This window comes from Sapajus apella, unplaced genomic scaffold (genome assembly GCF_009761245.1).
Source record: "Sapajus apella isolate SASKATOON/1434 unplaced genomic scaffold, GSC_monkey_1.0 scaffold12, whole genome shotgun sequence".
In the NCBI taxonomy this organism is placed as follows: domain Eukaryota; kingdom Metazoa; phylum Chordata; class Mammalia; order Primates; family Cebidae; genus Sapajus; species Sapajus apella.
In genome coordinates, this window is record NW_022436952.1 from 28,386,341 (window position 1) to 28,398,975 (window position 12,635).

At 39.7% G+C, this 12,635-nt stretch overlaps 1 protein-coding gene across 9 annotated transcripts in view; it reads left to right on the plus strand.

Annotated features, from left to right (window-relative positions):
* RPS6KB1 (ribosomal protein S6 kinase B1) overlaps positions 1 to 12,635 on the plus strand; it is a 62,405-nt gene that overhangs the window by 41,123 nt on the left and 8,647 nt on the right. For 5 of the 9 annotated variants that reach the window (XM_032280718.1, XM_032280721.1, XM_032280719.1 and 2 more), the window contains 7 exons: positions 1,802 to 1,859; positions 3,300 to 3,400; positions 5,975 to 6,065; positions 6,239 to 6,329; positions 7,004 to 7,111; positions 8,069 to 8,131; positions 8,317 to 8,394. In XM_032280718.1, coding sequence (XP_032136609.1) covers positions 1,802 to 1,859; positions 3,300 to 3,400; positions 5,975 to 6,065; positions 6,239 to 6,329; positions 7,004 to 7,111; positions 8,069 to 8,131; positions 8,317 to 8,394 — 590 coding nt within the window. Of the gene's footprint in view, positions 1 to 1,801; positions 1,860 to 2,042; positions 2,118 to 2,479; positions 2,733 to 3,299; positions 3,401 to 5,974; positions 6,066 to 6,238; positions 6,330 to 7,003; positions 7,112 to 8,068; positions 8,132 to 8,316; positions 8,395 to 12,635 lie in introns of those variants that run through there. The other 4 variants (XM_032280723.1, XM_032280725.1, XR_004269701.1 and 1 more) reach the window with 3 other exon arrangements.

Below are 12,635 nucleotides of genomic sequence, written 5' to 3' on the forward strand. Positions count from 1 at the left end.
CCCAGGCTCAAGCAATTCTCCTGGCTCAGCCTCCTGAGTAGCTGGGATTGCCTGGCTAATTGTATTTTTAATAGAGATGGGGTTTCACCATGTTGAGCAGGCTGGTCTCAAACCCCTCACCTCAGGTGATCCACCCACCTCAGCCTCCCAGAGTGCTGGGATTACGGGCGTGAGCCACTGTGCCCGGCATATTCAGTGTATATTTTCTAAAATCAAGGAAAGTATCTTACATAACTACACTAAAATTATCAAAAATAGGAAAATAACATTGATGCAATGATAGCTCTCATTAGTTTCCTTTAATCTGGAACATTTTCTGTCTTTCTTTGGCTTTCATGATGTTGACCTTTTTGGTTAGTATAGGCCAGCTAGTTTGTAGCATGCATCACTTTGGGTTTAGCTGATGTTTCCTTAGGATTAGATTCAGGTTATGCAATTTTGGCAGGACCATTGAAGTGACATTGTGGCCTCCTCAGTGCATCAGATCAAGAGGTACATGATATTTATATCTTTGTCCTATTACTTGTGACATTAACTTTGGTCACATGTATAAGCTGGTGTCTGTCGAGTTTTTCCCTGGTGATATTTTCACCTTTGTAATTAATAAGTATCTTTTGAAGAGATACTTTGAGATTCTTTAAATATCTCTCATCAAGCTTTCATGTTTAGTGTTGTTGTTTTGAGACAGAGTCTCACTCTGTCACCTGGGCTGGAGTGCTGTGGCTCAATCTTGGGTCACTGCAACCTCCGCCTTGTAGGTTCAAGCGATTCTCCTGCCTCAGCCTCCTGGGTAGCTGGAATTACAGGCATTTTCTTTTCTTTCTCCTCCCTCCTCACCATGTGGAGTCTCACTCCGTCGCCCAGGCTGGAGCTCAGTGTTGCAGTCTTAGGCTCACTTACAACCTCTACCTCCCGGGTTCAAGCAATTCTCCTGCCTAAACCTCCCAAGTAACTGGGATTATAGGTACCCACCCAGCTAATTTTTGTAAATTTTAGTAGAGACGGGGTTTTGCCGTGTCCAGATCTCAGGTGATCCACCTGCCTTGACCTCCCAAAGTGCTGGGATTACAGGCGTGAGCCACTGCGCCCAACCCACATTCAGTTTTGACATACACTGATTCTTGCCTGTAACAATTAATTATGTTTGTCAAGTGATTTTTTCTTATTCCATCATGGCTCCCTCATTTATTACTTGGCATTCTACTGTAATAAAGAGCTTTCCCTTCCCCATTAAAAAAATTTATGTATTCATTTATTTACGTCATTGTGGACTTAGGGATTCTAATATTATTTGATGTGATGTAACCCTCTATTATCATTATTTACTTTGATACTCAAATTGTGCCATGTTTTCTACTAGGCCATTGCCAGGTTCATTCTGTTTATTTAAGGGTTCTGAAAATACAAAATATGAGCATTCACTAAAATTAGTGAGGGTTATTTAATTGCAGATCATTTTTCTACTTATGGGTAAAATGTTAAAGAGTCTTTAATTAAGATTTTTTCTTTAACCTCAGGTCTTGAATCTACAAATATTTTAAAGTTTGTAGATATAAAACCTGGAATTCCAAGCCAGTTCTAGTTTTTAAACGTATGTGTGCCACAGAAGAATAAGAATGCTACTAAAAATAGAATCCTGAGGACTTAGTTTTAAAACCTGTAATTTTTAGAATCTGTTTTTCATTTTTAAGGGGCTGATGTCTTTTAATTATGGTTAGAAGGAAAGCACAAACTCTCTCATTAGATGTGGGTTGGAAATAAATATTGTTTTATTTCTAATGTTTTTTCTTTTTCTTTACAGGAGGAGAACTATTTATGCAGTTAGAAAGAGAGGGAATATTTATGGAAGACACAGCCTGGTAAGTGAACTTTTTGTGGTTGCATAGATTCAGGAAATTACAAGCGAAGCCTCATTCCCACTATGGGCAGCCACATGATTGAGTAAATTGATCTGGAGCCAGTCAGTCACTCAGGACCTCAAGGGGGAGAAGCAGCTTTGGGACTGGGCAGCTATGGAGGTCACATCATTCCTTTGCCCGTAGGCTTGAGTGGAACGCTCTTCACACCAGTTGTTCCTAACAGAACCATTCTCATTGCGGCTTTCTTTCCTTGAATTGGTAAGCTGCCTGCCTTGGCTGTGGGTGAGTGTGGTTTTCCAGTGAAACTTTATGTGTGGAACAATGGAAAGTAACAGAAATCATCTCCTTTTTTTAAAGACTTTCTCAAGGTGCAGTCTTAGGGAGGTGATAAGCCTGGGCATATCATCTGTGGATTGATTATCTAGTCAGGATGGGATTTACCCTCCTATTTCTGAACATGTCATCTGCTTCAAATTAAAAATATGCACGTCCTTTTATGAAGCAACAGTATTGGGTCATAATAAATCAGTTTATCATATACCTTAATTTAATAGAAAACAACACTTAAATGTTTTATTCTACCTTAATTACCAAAACTGCATTCCATTGTTTAATTTCAGGCCTTTTCTAACACAGAAGCTGCATTTAAGAGCCTTAGGGATGAAGTGCCCTTTTTTGGAGGAGGCTCACTGAGCCATGTTGGAGGCTGTGTTTGTGGTCGTGCTGGCTGTGAAACTGCCTCAGTCCTCTAGGACACACCCTCTCCATCCTGGAGTAATCTGCAGGATTGCAACATTGTTATGCAGCCAGTATTGCAGTGCCTTGTGCTTTTCGAATCCAGACAGGGTTGATTCAGCCCTTTATTCTTTTGAGGTAGATAAATTTGAGTGTCACACAGTTTATAGTTGTGGGCTGGCTGGCAGGAGGGGGGGCAGATACTGTGGGCCTAAGCTGTCTATAAATATGTAGCTGTATTAAGTAAGGGATGATGGGCTTCTAAGGGTCAGGTTATAAGGTATTTTTGAAATCAAAACTTGATCTCTGAGAATAACAAAGTTCCTATTTCCTATGGGATTTTAAAGTTGGGTGTAGATGGGAGAAATCTGCTTTGAAATGAATGACTATTAGCTTAATTCCTACACAGACAGAACAAAACGTGACCAGTGGCAGTTTAGCATATTCTGGACATCTTTGCAATTTTAGCAGTATATTCTAATGGCAAAATAAAGCACTTTATAGTTTCACTAAAATGAGTGAAACATAAACGTCCCCATGCCTTTTGGCAGCATCCTATGTCATCTCTTTTTCCCATACATCCTCTACCCCACTAATTTGGTCTTTGGTGCATGTCTGTTTCTTTCAAGGAATTTTGCTCCATGCATAAACTGCTTTGAGTAGATTACACTCTTTTTAATTTTATTAAATCACTTTTATTTCCAGCTTTTACTTGGCAGAAATCTCCATGGCTTTGGGGCACTTACATCAAAAGGGGATCATCTACAGAGATCTGAAGCCGGAGAATATCATGCTTAATCACCAAGGTGGAGACATACCGTAAACAATTCTATAGTAAATAATCATCTTAAAATCCTCCCACACAGGTCATGGCCATTTTCAAAGCCCTATATTCATCTGTCTATTTTGTATATTTCTTTCCTCAGAATTTATGGCATCGTAGTACTTGCTGACGTTTAAGTCTTTAGGTACTTATGCTTGGTGAAAGTAAAAGAAGTTGAGGATAATAGTCGCTCAACTGCCTTTTTTGGTTTAATCCTTACTCTTTATAGTTTTTCATGTTTTTGGAATTCTTACATAAAGTGTGAGCCAAAAGCCAGTCTAAACATTAATTTTGGCTTGTTACTTAAATTGAAAAGTGAATCTTAATTATACAAGTTGAGTTTTAATGATGAAAATATGTAAATATTGGTCAGGCCTGGTGGCTTACACCTGTAATCCCAGCACTTTGGGAGGCCGAAGCAGGTGGATCACCTGAGGTCAGGAGTTCAAGACTAGTCTGGCCAACATGGTGAAACCCTGTCTCTACAAAAATACACAAAAAAGTTAGCTGGGCATGATGGCAGTTACCTGTAATCTCAGCTACTTGGGAGGCTGAGGTGGGAGAATCGCTTGAACCTGGGAGGCGGAAGTTGCAGTGAGCCAAGATTGTAACAAATCACTCCAGCCTGGGCGACAGAGTGAGACTCTGTCTCAAAAAAAAAAAAAAGAAGAAGAAAGAAAATATGTGAATATTAGCTATCCGTCTTACATTAAGTTTTACTAATGCTGAAAAAAGGATTGAAATTGAACCAAAGTATTTGATACAACTTTGGAAATAATGATGTTTAGTAGGCATCAGGTTACCCCCTTTTTTTGAGATGGGGGTCTCTGTCACCCAGGCTGGAGTGCAGTGGCGTGATCACAGCTCACTGCAACCTCTGCCTCCCAGGCTCAAGTGATCCTCCCAAGCCCCTCAAGTAGTTGGGGCTATTGTGGCACACCACCACGCCTGGGTGATTTTTTGTAGAAACGGGGTTTGCCATGTTGCCCAGGGTGGTCCCAAACTCCTGAGCTTAATTGATCTGCCCGCAAATTGCTGGGATTACAGGCATAAGACACCTGCCCCCCAGCCAGAATCAGTTTATTCTTGCTGTTTGTTTGCAACAACAAACATAAACATCAGAGAGACCGATAGTCTGTACAACTATAGAAATAGCACAGTGAGCCTTGACTACAACCGCATGCTGCTACAGGCAGCTCAGCGTATGCTAATCTGGGCTGTGGGCAGACTTGGCAATTCACTCATACCCCAAAGAAGCAGCCAGTTGACCCAGGGTATCTAGAAGGTGGTAGCAGCTGCTAATCCTTACATGTCTACAGAATGATCCATGAGGTAGTTAATTGTTTCAAAGTGTTAGAAAATGATGTATGAACAACTGAGGCTCATATAAACATTCCAGATTATACTCCTCCACCCACCTTTTTTTAGGAGAAATGATATACTTAACTGAATATATCATGAGAATAAGTGTCTCTTCTTTCCTCCCATCAACACCTTCTCACTCCCCAAAACGTGGATTCTGATCTGAATTCTAAGTCACAAGATAGAACGGGAAGCAATAGAATAATTAACTACTTCTTTGATCCATAAAGTTGAATGTATCAGATGGTTCTATGAAAATAAAGGCCACACTCCTTCTGTATCAGAGTGTAGTGTATACTTACATTTGAATCAATAGGTGTTTGTGTCTTTTCTGTAAAGTAAATCTCAAATACTAGAGTCCCTGGGGTTGTTGAACCACTTGTTATCTAATGACAGTTTAGTAAAGAATGCCAAATCTTGAACTGAAATGATCTTTGTATAAGGTGGTAAGTTTTTTTACTTTCTGGATCATTGATGATTGATTCATACTCTCCAGCAATTTTATTTCTTTACACTCATGGGTAGCATTGGGCAGAATGAGCTACCTTGTTATAAAGACTTTCTGAGACCATTTTTAGAATTCTTCGCTGGGCGCTGCGGCTCACGCCTATAATCCCAGCTCTTAGGGAGGCAGAGGCGGGAGGATAGCTTGAGCCCAGGAGTTTGTGACCTGCCTGGGCAATATAGCAAGACCCTGTTCTCCACGAAAAGGAAAAAAAACAAAAAGACAAAAAAAAAAAAAAAAAAAAGAATTCTTCACAGTTCACTGTGATAAAAGCTATATATTTGAAGGACTGTCTTACACCTTTGTTTAAAAGGTAGAGAATATGTTTATTAGGTTTGTGTACTTAAACTAGACTGCATAAAGGAGTTTCCCAGGATTTTTCTTTTTCAAGATGGTAGAGTATTCTGTGTATATTTAAAGGTAGAGCCTTCAACAGGTTATTTCACTTTTTTCTCGATCTTTATTTTCTCTTCACTAGATAGATTATATTATTGGCAAAAGGTGACTTCCCCCTAACCTTAAACAGTTAGCATTTCATTTTATGGAGGTACGCTGTTCTTGACATCTGCAAGAAAAGTTTGAGGCAAGAAAAGTTAAATGGAAGGATAGATTAAGGTGTTACATGACATGTTTAAACACTGTACATACTTTGAATTTTGAGAATAATCATGCTGTAATATTTCTTTGTAGGTCATGTGAAACTAACAGACTTTGGACTATGCAAAGAATCTATTCATGATGGAACAGTCACACACACATTTTGTGGAACAATAGAATACATGTGAGCTGCATGTTAAATATAATTGGTTTGGGGGTAATAGCTAATGTTACCTGTTTTAAGGAATAGTGTCTATTTTCTGTACCTTCATTGACTCTGAATATTGTTTTTAAAACTCTAATTCAGATGATACGCAAATAGGTGAATTTTTAATCATATTATTTTTCTTATTGTAGGGCCCCTGAAATCTTGATGAGAAGTGGTCACAATCGTGCTGTAGATTGGTGGAGTTTGGGAGCATTAATGTATGACATGCTGACTGGAGCAGTAGGTGCACAATTAAAAGCTGCATGTATTATAGTCTGTGCTGAGTAGTTACGAAGTCACTGTAGCAAGAGACCTTTCCTGTGCTTTATGAAAATGTTACCAATGGAGTTATTTTTAAAGCCCAAAGATTTATTCAGCAGTTTAAGACTAATAATGTTTTATGATTATATGGGATCCCATACTTTCAAAAACATTTTCATTTAAATGATCCATGTCATGGCAGATAGAATCCGTGGAATAGATGTTGAGATAATGCCCTTATTTTATAAATGGAGAAATTGAAACATAAAATCACATAGCTCACTTATTATCACACAGCAAGTTAATGGTGGAAACACAGGCTTTCTTTCAGGACACTGCTATTTCCTCTGTCCTATGGCTTAAAAACTGCATGTCTGCCAGGCACAGTGGTGCATGCCTGTAGCCCAGGCTACTCAGGAGGTGGGAGTAGCTGAGGTGGGAGGATCACTTGAGCTAAAGATTATTAATAGAACCTAGCCTTGGCAATATAATGAGACCCTGTCTCTAAAACAAAATAAAGCTCTTTAGCAGTTAGCCCATTTTACAGCATACATTTCTGATCGTTATGCATAATTAATTCAGGAAATGGACAATATTGTTATTTAAAATTTGTTTCTTATATGCTAATATTTTTCACTGTCTTCTACTCTTAGCCCCCATTCACTGGGGAGAATAGAAAGAAAACAATTGACAAAATCCTCAAATGTAAACTCAATTTGCCTCCCTACCTCACACAAGAAGCCAGAGATTTGCTTAAAAAGGTAAGGTTCTTAAATGGTCACTCACACTGCAAGATTCAATGACTAGGATTTAACTAGATAGAATTTAATGTATATTTTGAATAAAGAACCATTTATAAATACTGAACATACTAGATAGAATTTAATGTATATTTTGAATAAAGAACCATTTATAAATACTGAACATAAAAAAATCTGTGATTTTTGAAGGTGAAGTACATATCTGTTTAAAAACTTTCTATTTAAAAAAAAAATTTTTTTTTTTTTTTTTTTTTGAGATGAAGTCTTGCTCTGTTGCCCAGGCTGGAGTGCAGTGGCACGATCTCAGCTCACTGCAACCTCTGCCTCCCAGGTTCAAGTGATTCTCCTGCCTCAGCTTCCTGAGTAGCTGGGATAACAGGAGCCCACAACCACGCCCGGATAATTTTTGCATTTTTAGTGGAGACGGGTTTCACTGTGTTGGTCAGGCTGGTCTGGAACTCCTGACTTCAGGTGGTCCACCTCCCTTGGCCTCCCAAAGTGCTGGGATTATAGGCCTTTAAACAGTATTCAGTAGTAATTAGTAAACTATATTTTCTTTTTTTTTTGAGATGGAGTCTTGCCCTGTCACCGAGGCTGTAGTGCAGTGGCATGATCTTGGCTCACTGCAACCTCTGCCTCCCAAGTTCAAGTGATTCTCTTGCCTCAGCCTCCCTAGTAGCTAGGATTATAGGCATTTGCCACCACGCCAGGCTAATTTTTGTATTTTTAGTAGAGAAGGGGTTTTACCATGTTGGACGGGCTGGTCTCGAACTCCCAATCTCAGGTGATCTACCTGCCTCAGCCTCCCAAAGTGCTGGGATTACAGACATGACCCACCGTGCCTGGCCAATAAACTGTATTTTCTCAAGGCAGAGTAGACAAGCAGTCTATAAAAGAAAAAAAAAAAACCACTTTGACTAAGGTTCTTCATCCAGGCTTTATTTTTCCTCTTTAAAGCTGCTGAAAAGAAATGCTGCTTCTCGTCTGGGAGCCGGTCCTGGAGACGCTGGAGAAGTTCAAGTAGGGATCGGCATCTTTGGTGTTTTGGGGGGAAGATACTGTTAATTTTATATATTTCTGCGGCTTATATGTAGTTGCTTATGAGCTCAGCTTATTTTGTGGCTTGTAACTTCAAAAAGGCAATTAATTTATCAATTCAGCAAAGTCTATTCCCCTCAACTTTTCTTTTTGCTCTTTTTTCCTAGGCTCATCCATTCTTCAGACACATTAACTGGGAAGAACTTCTGGCTCGAAAGGTGGAGCCCCCTTTTAAACCTCTGTTGGTAAGTATACATGAAAGCACATGATTGGGTGCAGTGGCTCACGCCTGTAATCCCAGAAGTTTAGGGGGCCGAGGTGGGAGGATTGTTTGAGGCCAGGAGTTCAAGACCAGCATGGGCAACATAGCAAGACGCCATCTCTACAAAAAATTTAAAAGTTAGCGGGGTGTGCTTGCACGTGCCTATAAGTCCCAGCTGCTTGGGAGGCTGAAGCAAGAGGATAACTTGAGATTTTTTAAAAAATAAGAAAAATCTCAGAGCAGACAGAAACATGATTTTTATTAACAGTTCAGAGATCTCTGGTTTACCCTTTTTTAAGCATCTTTGTTTTTATTTTTTATTTTGAGGCAGGGTCTCACTCTGTCACCCAGGATGGAGTACAGTAGCACAGTCACAGCTCAGTGCAGCCTTGACCTCCCCAGGCTCAGATGATTCCCCCACCTCAGCTTCCCGAATAGCTGAGACTACAGACACATGTCACCATGGACAGTTAATTTTTTTGTATTTTTTTTGTAGAAACAGGGTTTCGCCATGTTGCCCAGGCTGGTTTGGAACTCCTGGGCTCAAGTGATCCACTCACCTCAGCCCCTCAAAGTGCTGGGATTACAGGAGTGAGCTTCTGCACCCAGCCAAGCATCTTTTAGTTTTGTACTATCTTTTAAAGAACTAATGTCAGTGGCAATTGACTATATTAGCTATTTTTAAGTTGGTTACCTAAGACAATTACATATTTCAGGTAGTTGGGACTTTTCTTTTTTTGTTTTATTTTGCTTAATTTAACCATTTTAAATGTGAATCTCTAGGAATTTTTTCTTCAAAAATATAGAATATATGTGCATTAGTTTGCTAGGCTTGCTGCAACAAAGTACCACAAACCAGGTGGCTTAAACAACAAAAATTTATTATCTCATAAATCTGGAGATTAGAAGTTCTAGATCACATTGTTAGAGTTGGTTTCTTTGAGGACTATGAGAAACTGTATGTTCCATGCCTCTCCCCTGGCTTCTGGTGGTTTGCTGGTAATCTTTGTCATTCTTTGGCTTGTAGGTGCATCACCCGGATCTCTGCCTTCATGTTCACATGGTGTTGTACCTGTGTGCATATCTGTGGCCAAATTTCCCCTTTTTATAAGAATACCAGTCATATTGGATTAGGGTTCCTCTCTACTCCAGTAGGACCTCATCTTGACTAATTACATCTGTAATAACCCTTTCCAAATAAGATCACATTCTGAGGAACTAGAGGTTAGAACTTCAACATAGGAAATTTTTTGGGGGGTGGGTGAGGCACATAGTTCAACTCATAACAATATGTTTATGAGTAAATGAGTTAGTGTGTTGGTTATTGTCTTTCTCCCACCTCAGAATCTGAGAAAACAGTTTATTTTTCCATTCCTTGGGATGTAGATGGAGAAGGAGGAGGAGGATGATGGTGATTATTATTGGTCATGGAGCATAATGTGATCCACTTTAAAAAACAGCAAACAATTGTAAGGAAGATAACTGTCACACACCTAATGCCCAGCTTCAAAAATGATTAGGTCATCTTGTTTAAACATAACCCCATCTCATCATCACACCTGAGAAGTTGACAATTTCCCTAGGTTTTTTTTTTTTTTTTTTTTTTTTTTTGAGACAGGGTCTTTCTCTGTTGTCGGGCTGGAGTGCAGTGGCATGATCATGGCTCATGGCAGCCTCAAACTCCCAGGCTCAAGGGATCCTCCCATATAGCTAGGACCACAGGGTTGTATCACCACACCCAGCTAATTTTTTGAGTTTTTCTAGCGATGAGATCTCCCTGTGTTGCCCCAGCTAATTATTTTTTTGTTGTTGTTCCATTCTTTTTTTTTTCTCCTGTTTGTAATTATTTAATCAAGGTTTATATGTAGTTTGGTTACTATGTCTCCTAGGTCTTTTTTCATTTATAGATAAATCTCCCTCTGATTTATTGAAGAAACTGGGCCATTTGTCCTGTAGAATTCTCAAATTTTGATTTTGTTGATACTATCCCCATAGTATCTTTGACTGTGTTCATCTGTTCTCTGAATTTCCAAAAACTGGTAGTTAAATTTAAGTAGTTGATCTGATTCAGATTAAATTCTCAGTATTGCATGCTTTGATCAAGAGGCATAATGTGTAGGGGTTTTTTCTGGTTTTTTTTTTTTTTTTTTTTTTTATGTTAAGTGATGTTAGTGGTCACCGATCATTGCCTGTGTCAGCACTTCACTACCAGGGTAATTTGGCAATGTCTGGAGATACATTGACTGTCACAGCTTGGGGGAGGGAATGCTGTGGGTACCTTCAGGAGTAAGAGTCAGCACAGGACAGCCCCTGCAGCAAAGTATTAATAGTCCTAAAATGTCAGTAGCACTGAGGTTAAGAAACTCTGGCCTAGTTTTACAATTTCATCAGGTGTTTGTGAAATGGTCTTATTCTAACTGTTATTCTTTTTTTGAGATGGAGTTTCGCTCTTGTTACCCAGGCTGGAGTGCAATGGCGCGGTCTCGGCTCACCGCAACCTCCGCCTCCCGGGTTCAGGCAATTCTCCTGCCCCAGCCTCCTGAGTCGCTGGGATTACAGGCACACGCCACCATGCCCAGCTAATTTTTTGTATTTTTAGTAGAGACGGGGTTTCACCATGTTGACCAGGATGGTCTCGATCTCTTGACCTCGTGATCCACCCGCCTCGGCCTCCCACAGTGCTGGGATTACAGGCTTGAGCCACCGCACCCAGCCCTAACTGTTATTCTTTATTAGCTGGAATTCTTTCATAAAGAGAAACTCTGATCAGTTATTTAGTTACCCAAGGTATAGTTCATATAGGAAAGGCAGTATAAATGTTTTATTCTTTCCCAGTTTTCAAAATAATGATTAGTCCTCTAGCATCTTCCAAAATTGACCAATGAACTTCGTGTGTTTTTTTCTTTTTTAGTGTATTATGAACGTACACATTTTAACGTATTTGTGTTTCATTTCATTGTAGTTATTTTTATTCATATATTGTTTTGAGGCAAGGTCTTACTCTGTCAGTCTTACTCTGTCACCCAAGCTGTAGTTCCGTGGTATACTGCAACCTTGACTTTCCAGCCTGTAGCAGTCCTCCCACCTCAGCCTCTTGAGTAGCTGGGACCACAGGTGCACCACCATGCCCAGCTAATTTTTGTGTTTCTGGTAGAGACGGGGTTTTGCTATGTTCACCAGGCTGGTCTTCAATTCCTGAGCTCAAAAGTGATCTACCCGGCTCTGCCTCTCAAAGTGTTGGGATTATAGCTGTGAGCTACCGTGTCAGGCAGTTATTTTTATTGATGCTCAATTTTTCCCCTCATTGAATGCCAGGTGCATCTTCATGTTGGTTTCTGAGTCCTTTTGACATGACCACATGGTCTGGTGGTGTACCAGAGAAGAAAATAAGGAGACTGGTGTTCTATGCTTATCTTATACATTTCCCCACACTTAGAATCAGCCATTTCTCCAAGGAGAGCTGTTTCACAGTCTGGGCTCTAAGAGAGCTATAAGGTTAATGTGGTCATCTTTTAGTATTAAGTCAGATATTCTACAGTATTATTAACTTTTGGCCCAAGAGTCTAACCAGATATTTTGGGAAATAGAGAAGCGATTAAAGAAATAAATCTCATGGTTAGAACTGAAGTGATAACTATATTTTCACAAGGAAATAGAACTTATAACTCGTGGAATAGAAAATTATGTTTGCTCCTTTAGATTTCTAAAGGAATGAAATAAGCTGTGGGAAGAAACTTTAACTGAGCATCTTTAAACTTTAACTGGAGCATCTTAAAAGTGTTATTCATGTTTTAACTCTGCTTCAGTAGTTTTTCAAGCTTATTAAAACCTGCAGCAGCCAACTGAACTAATTATCTCTAAACAGGGAGTTAGCTAGTAGACTAGGCACAGTGAAACTTTGTGAGATGGGAAAATTGATATTCACATTTTTTTGTTTTGAGTTTGATATATTCACTTTTTTTTTTTTTGAGACAGAGCCTTGCACGGTTGTCCGGGCTGGTGTGTAGTGGTGCGATCTCAGCTCACTGCAACTTCCGCCACCTGGGTTCAAGTGATTCTCCTGCCTCAGCCTCCCGAATAGCTAGGATTACAGGCTCCTGCCGTCATACCCAGCTAATTTGTTTTTTCAGTAGAGACGGGGTTTCACTGTGTTGGCCAGGCTGGTCTTGAACTCCTGACCTCATGATCCACCCACCTCAGCCTTTGGGATTATAGGCATGAGCC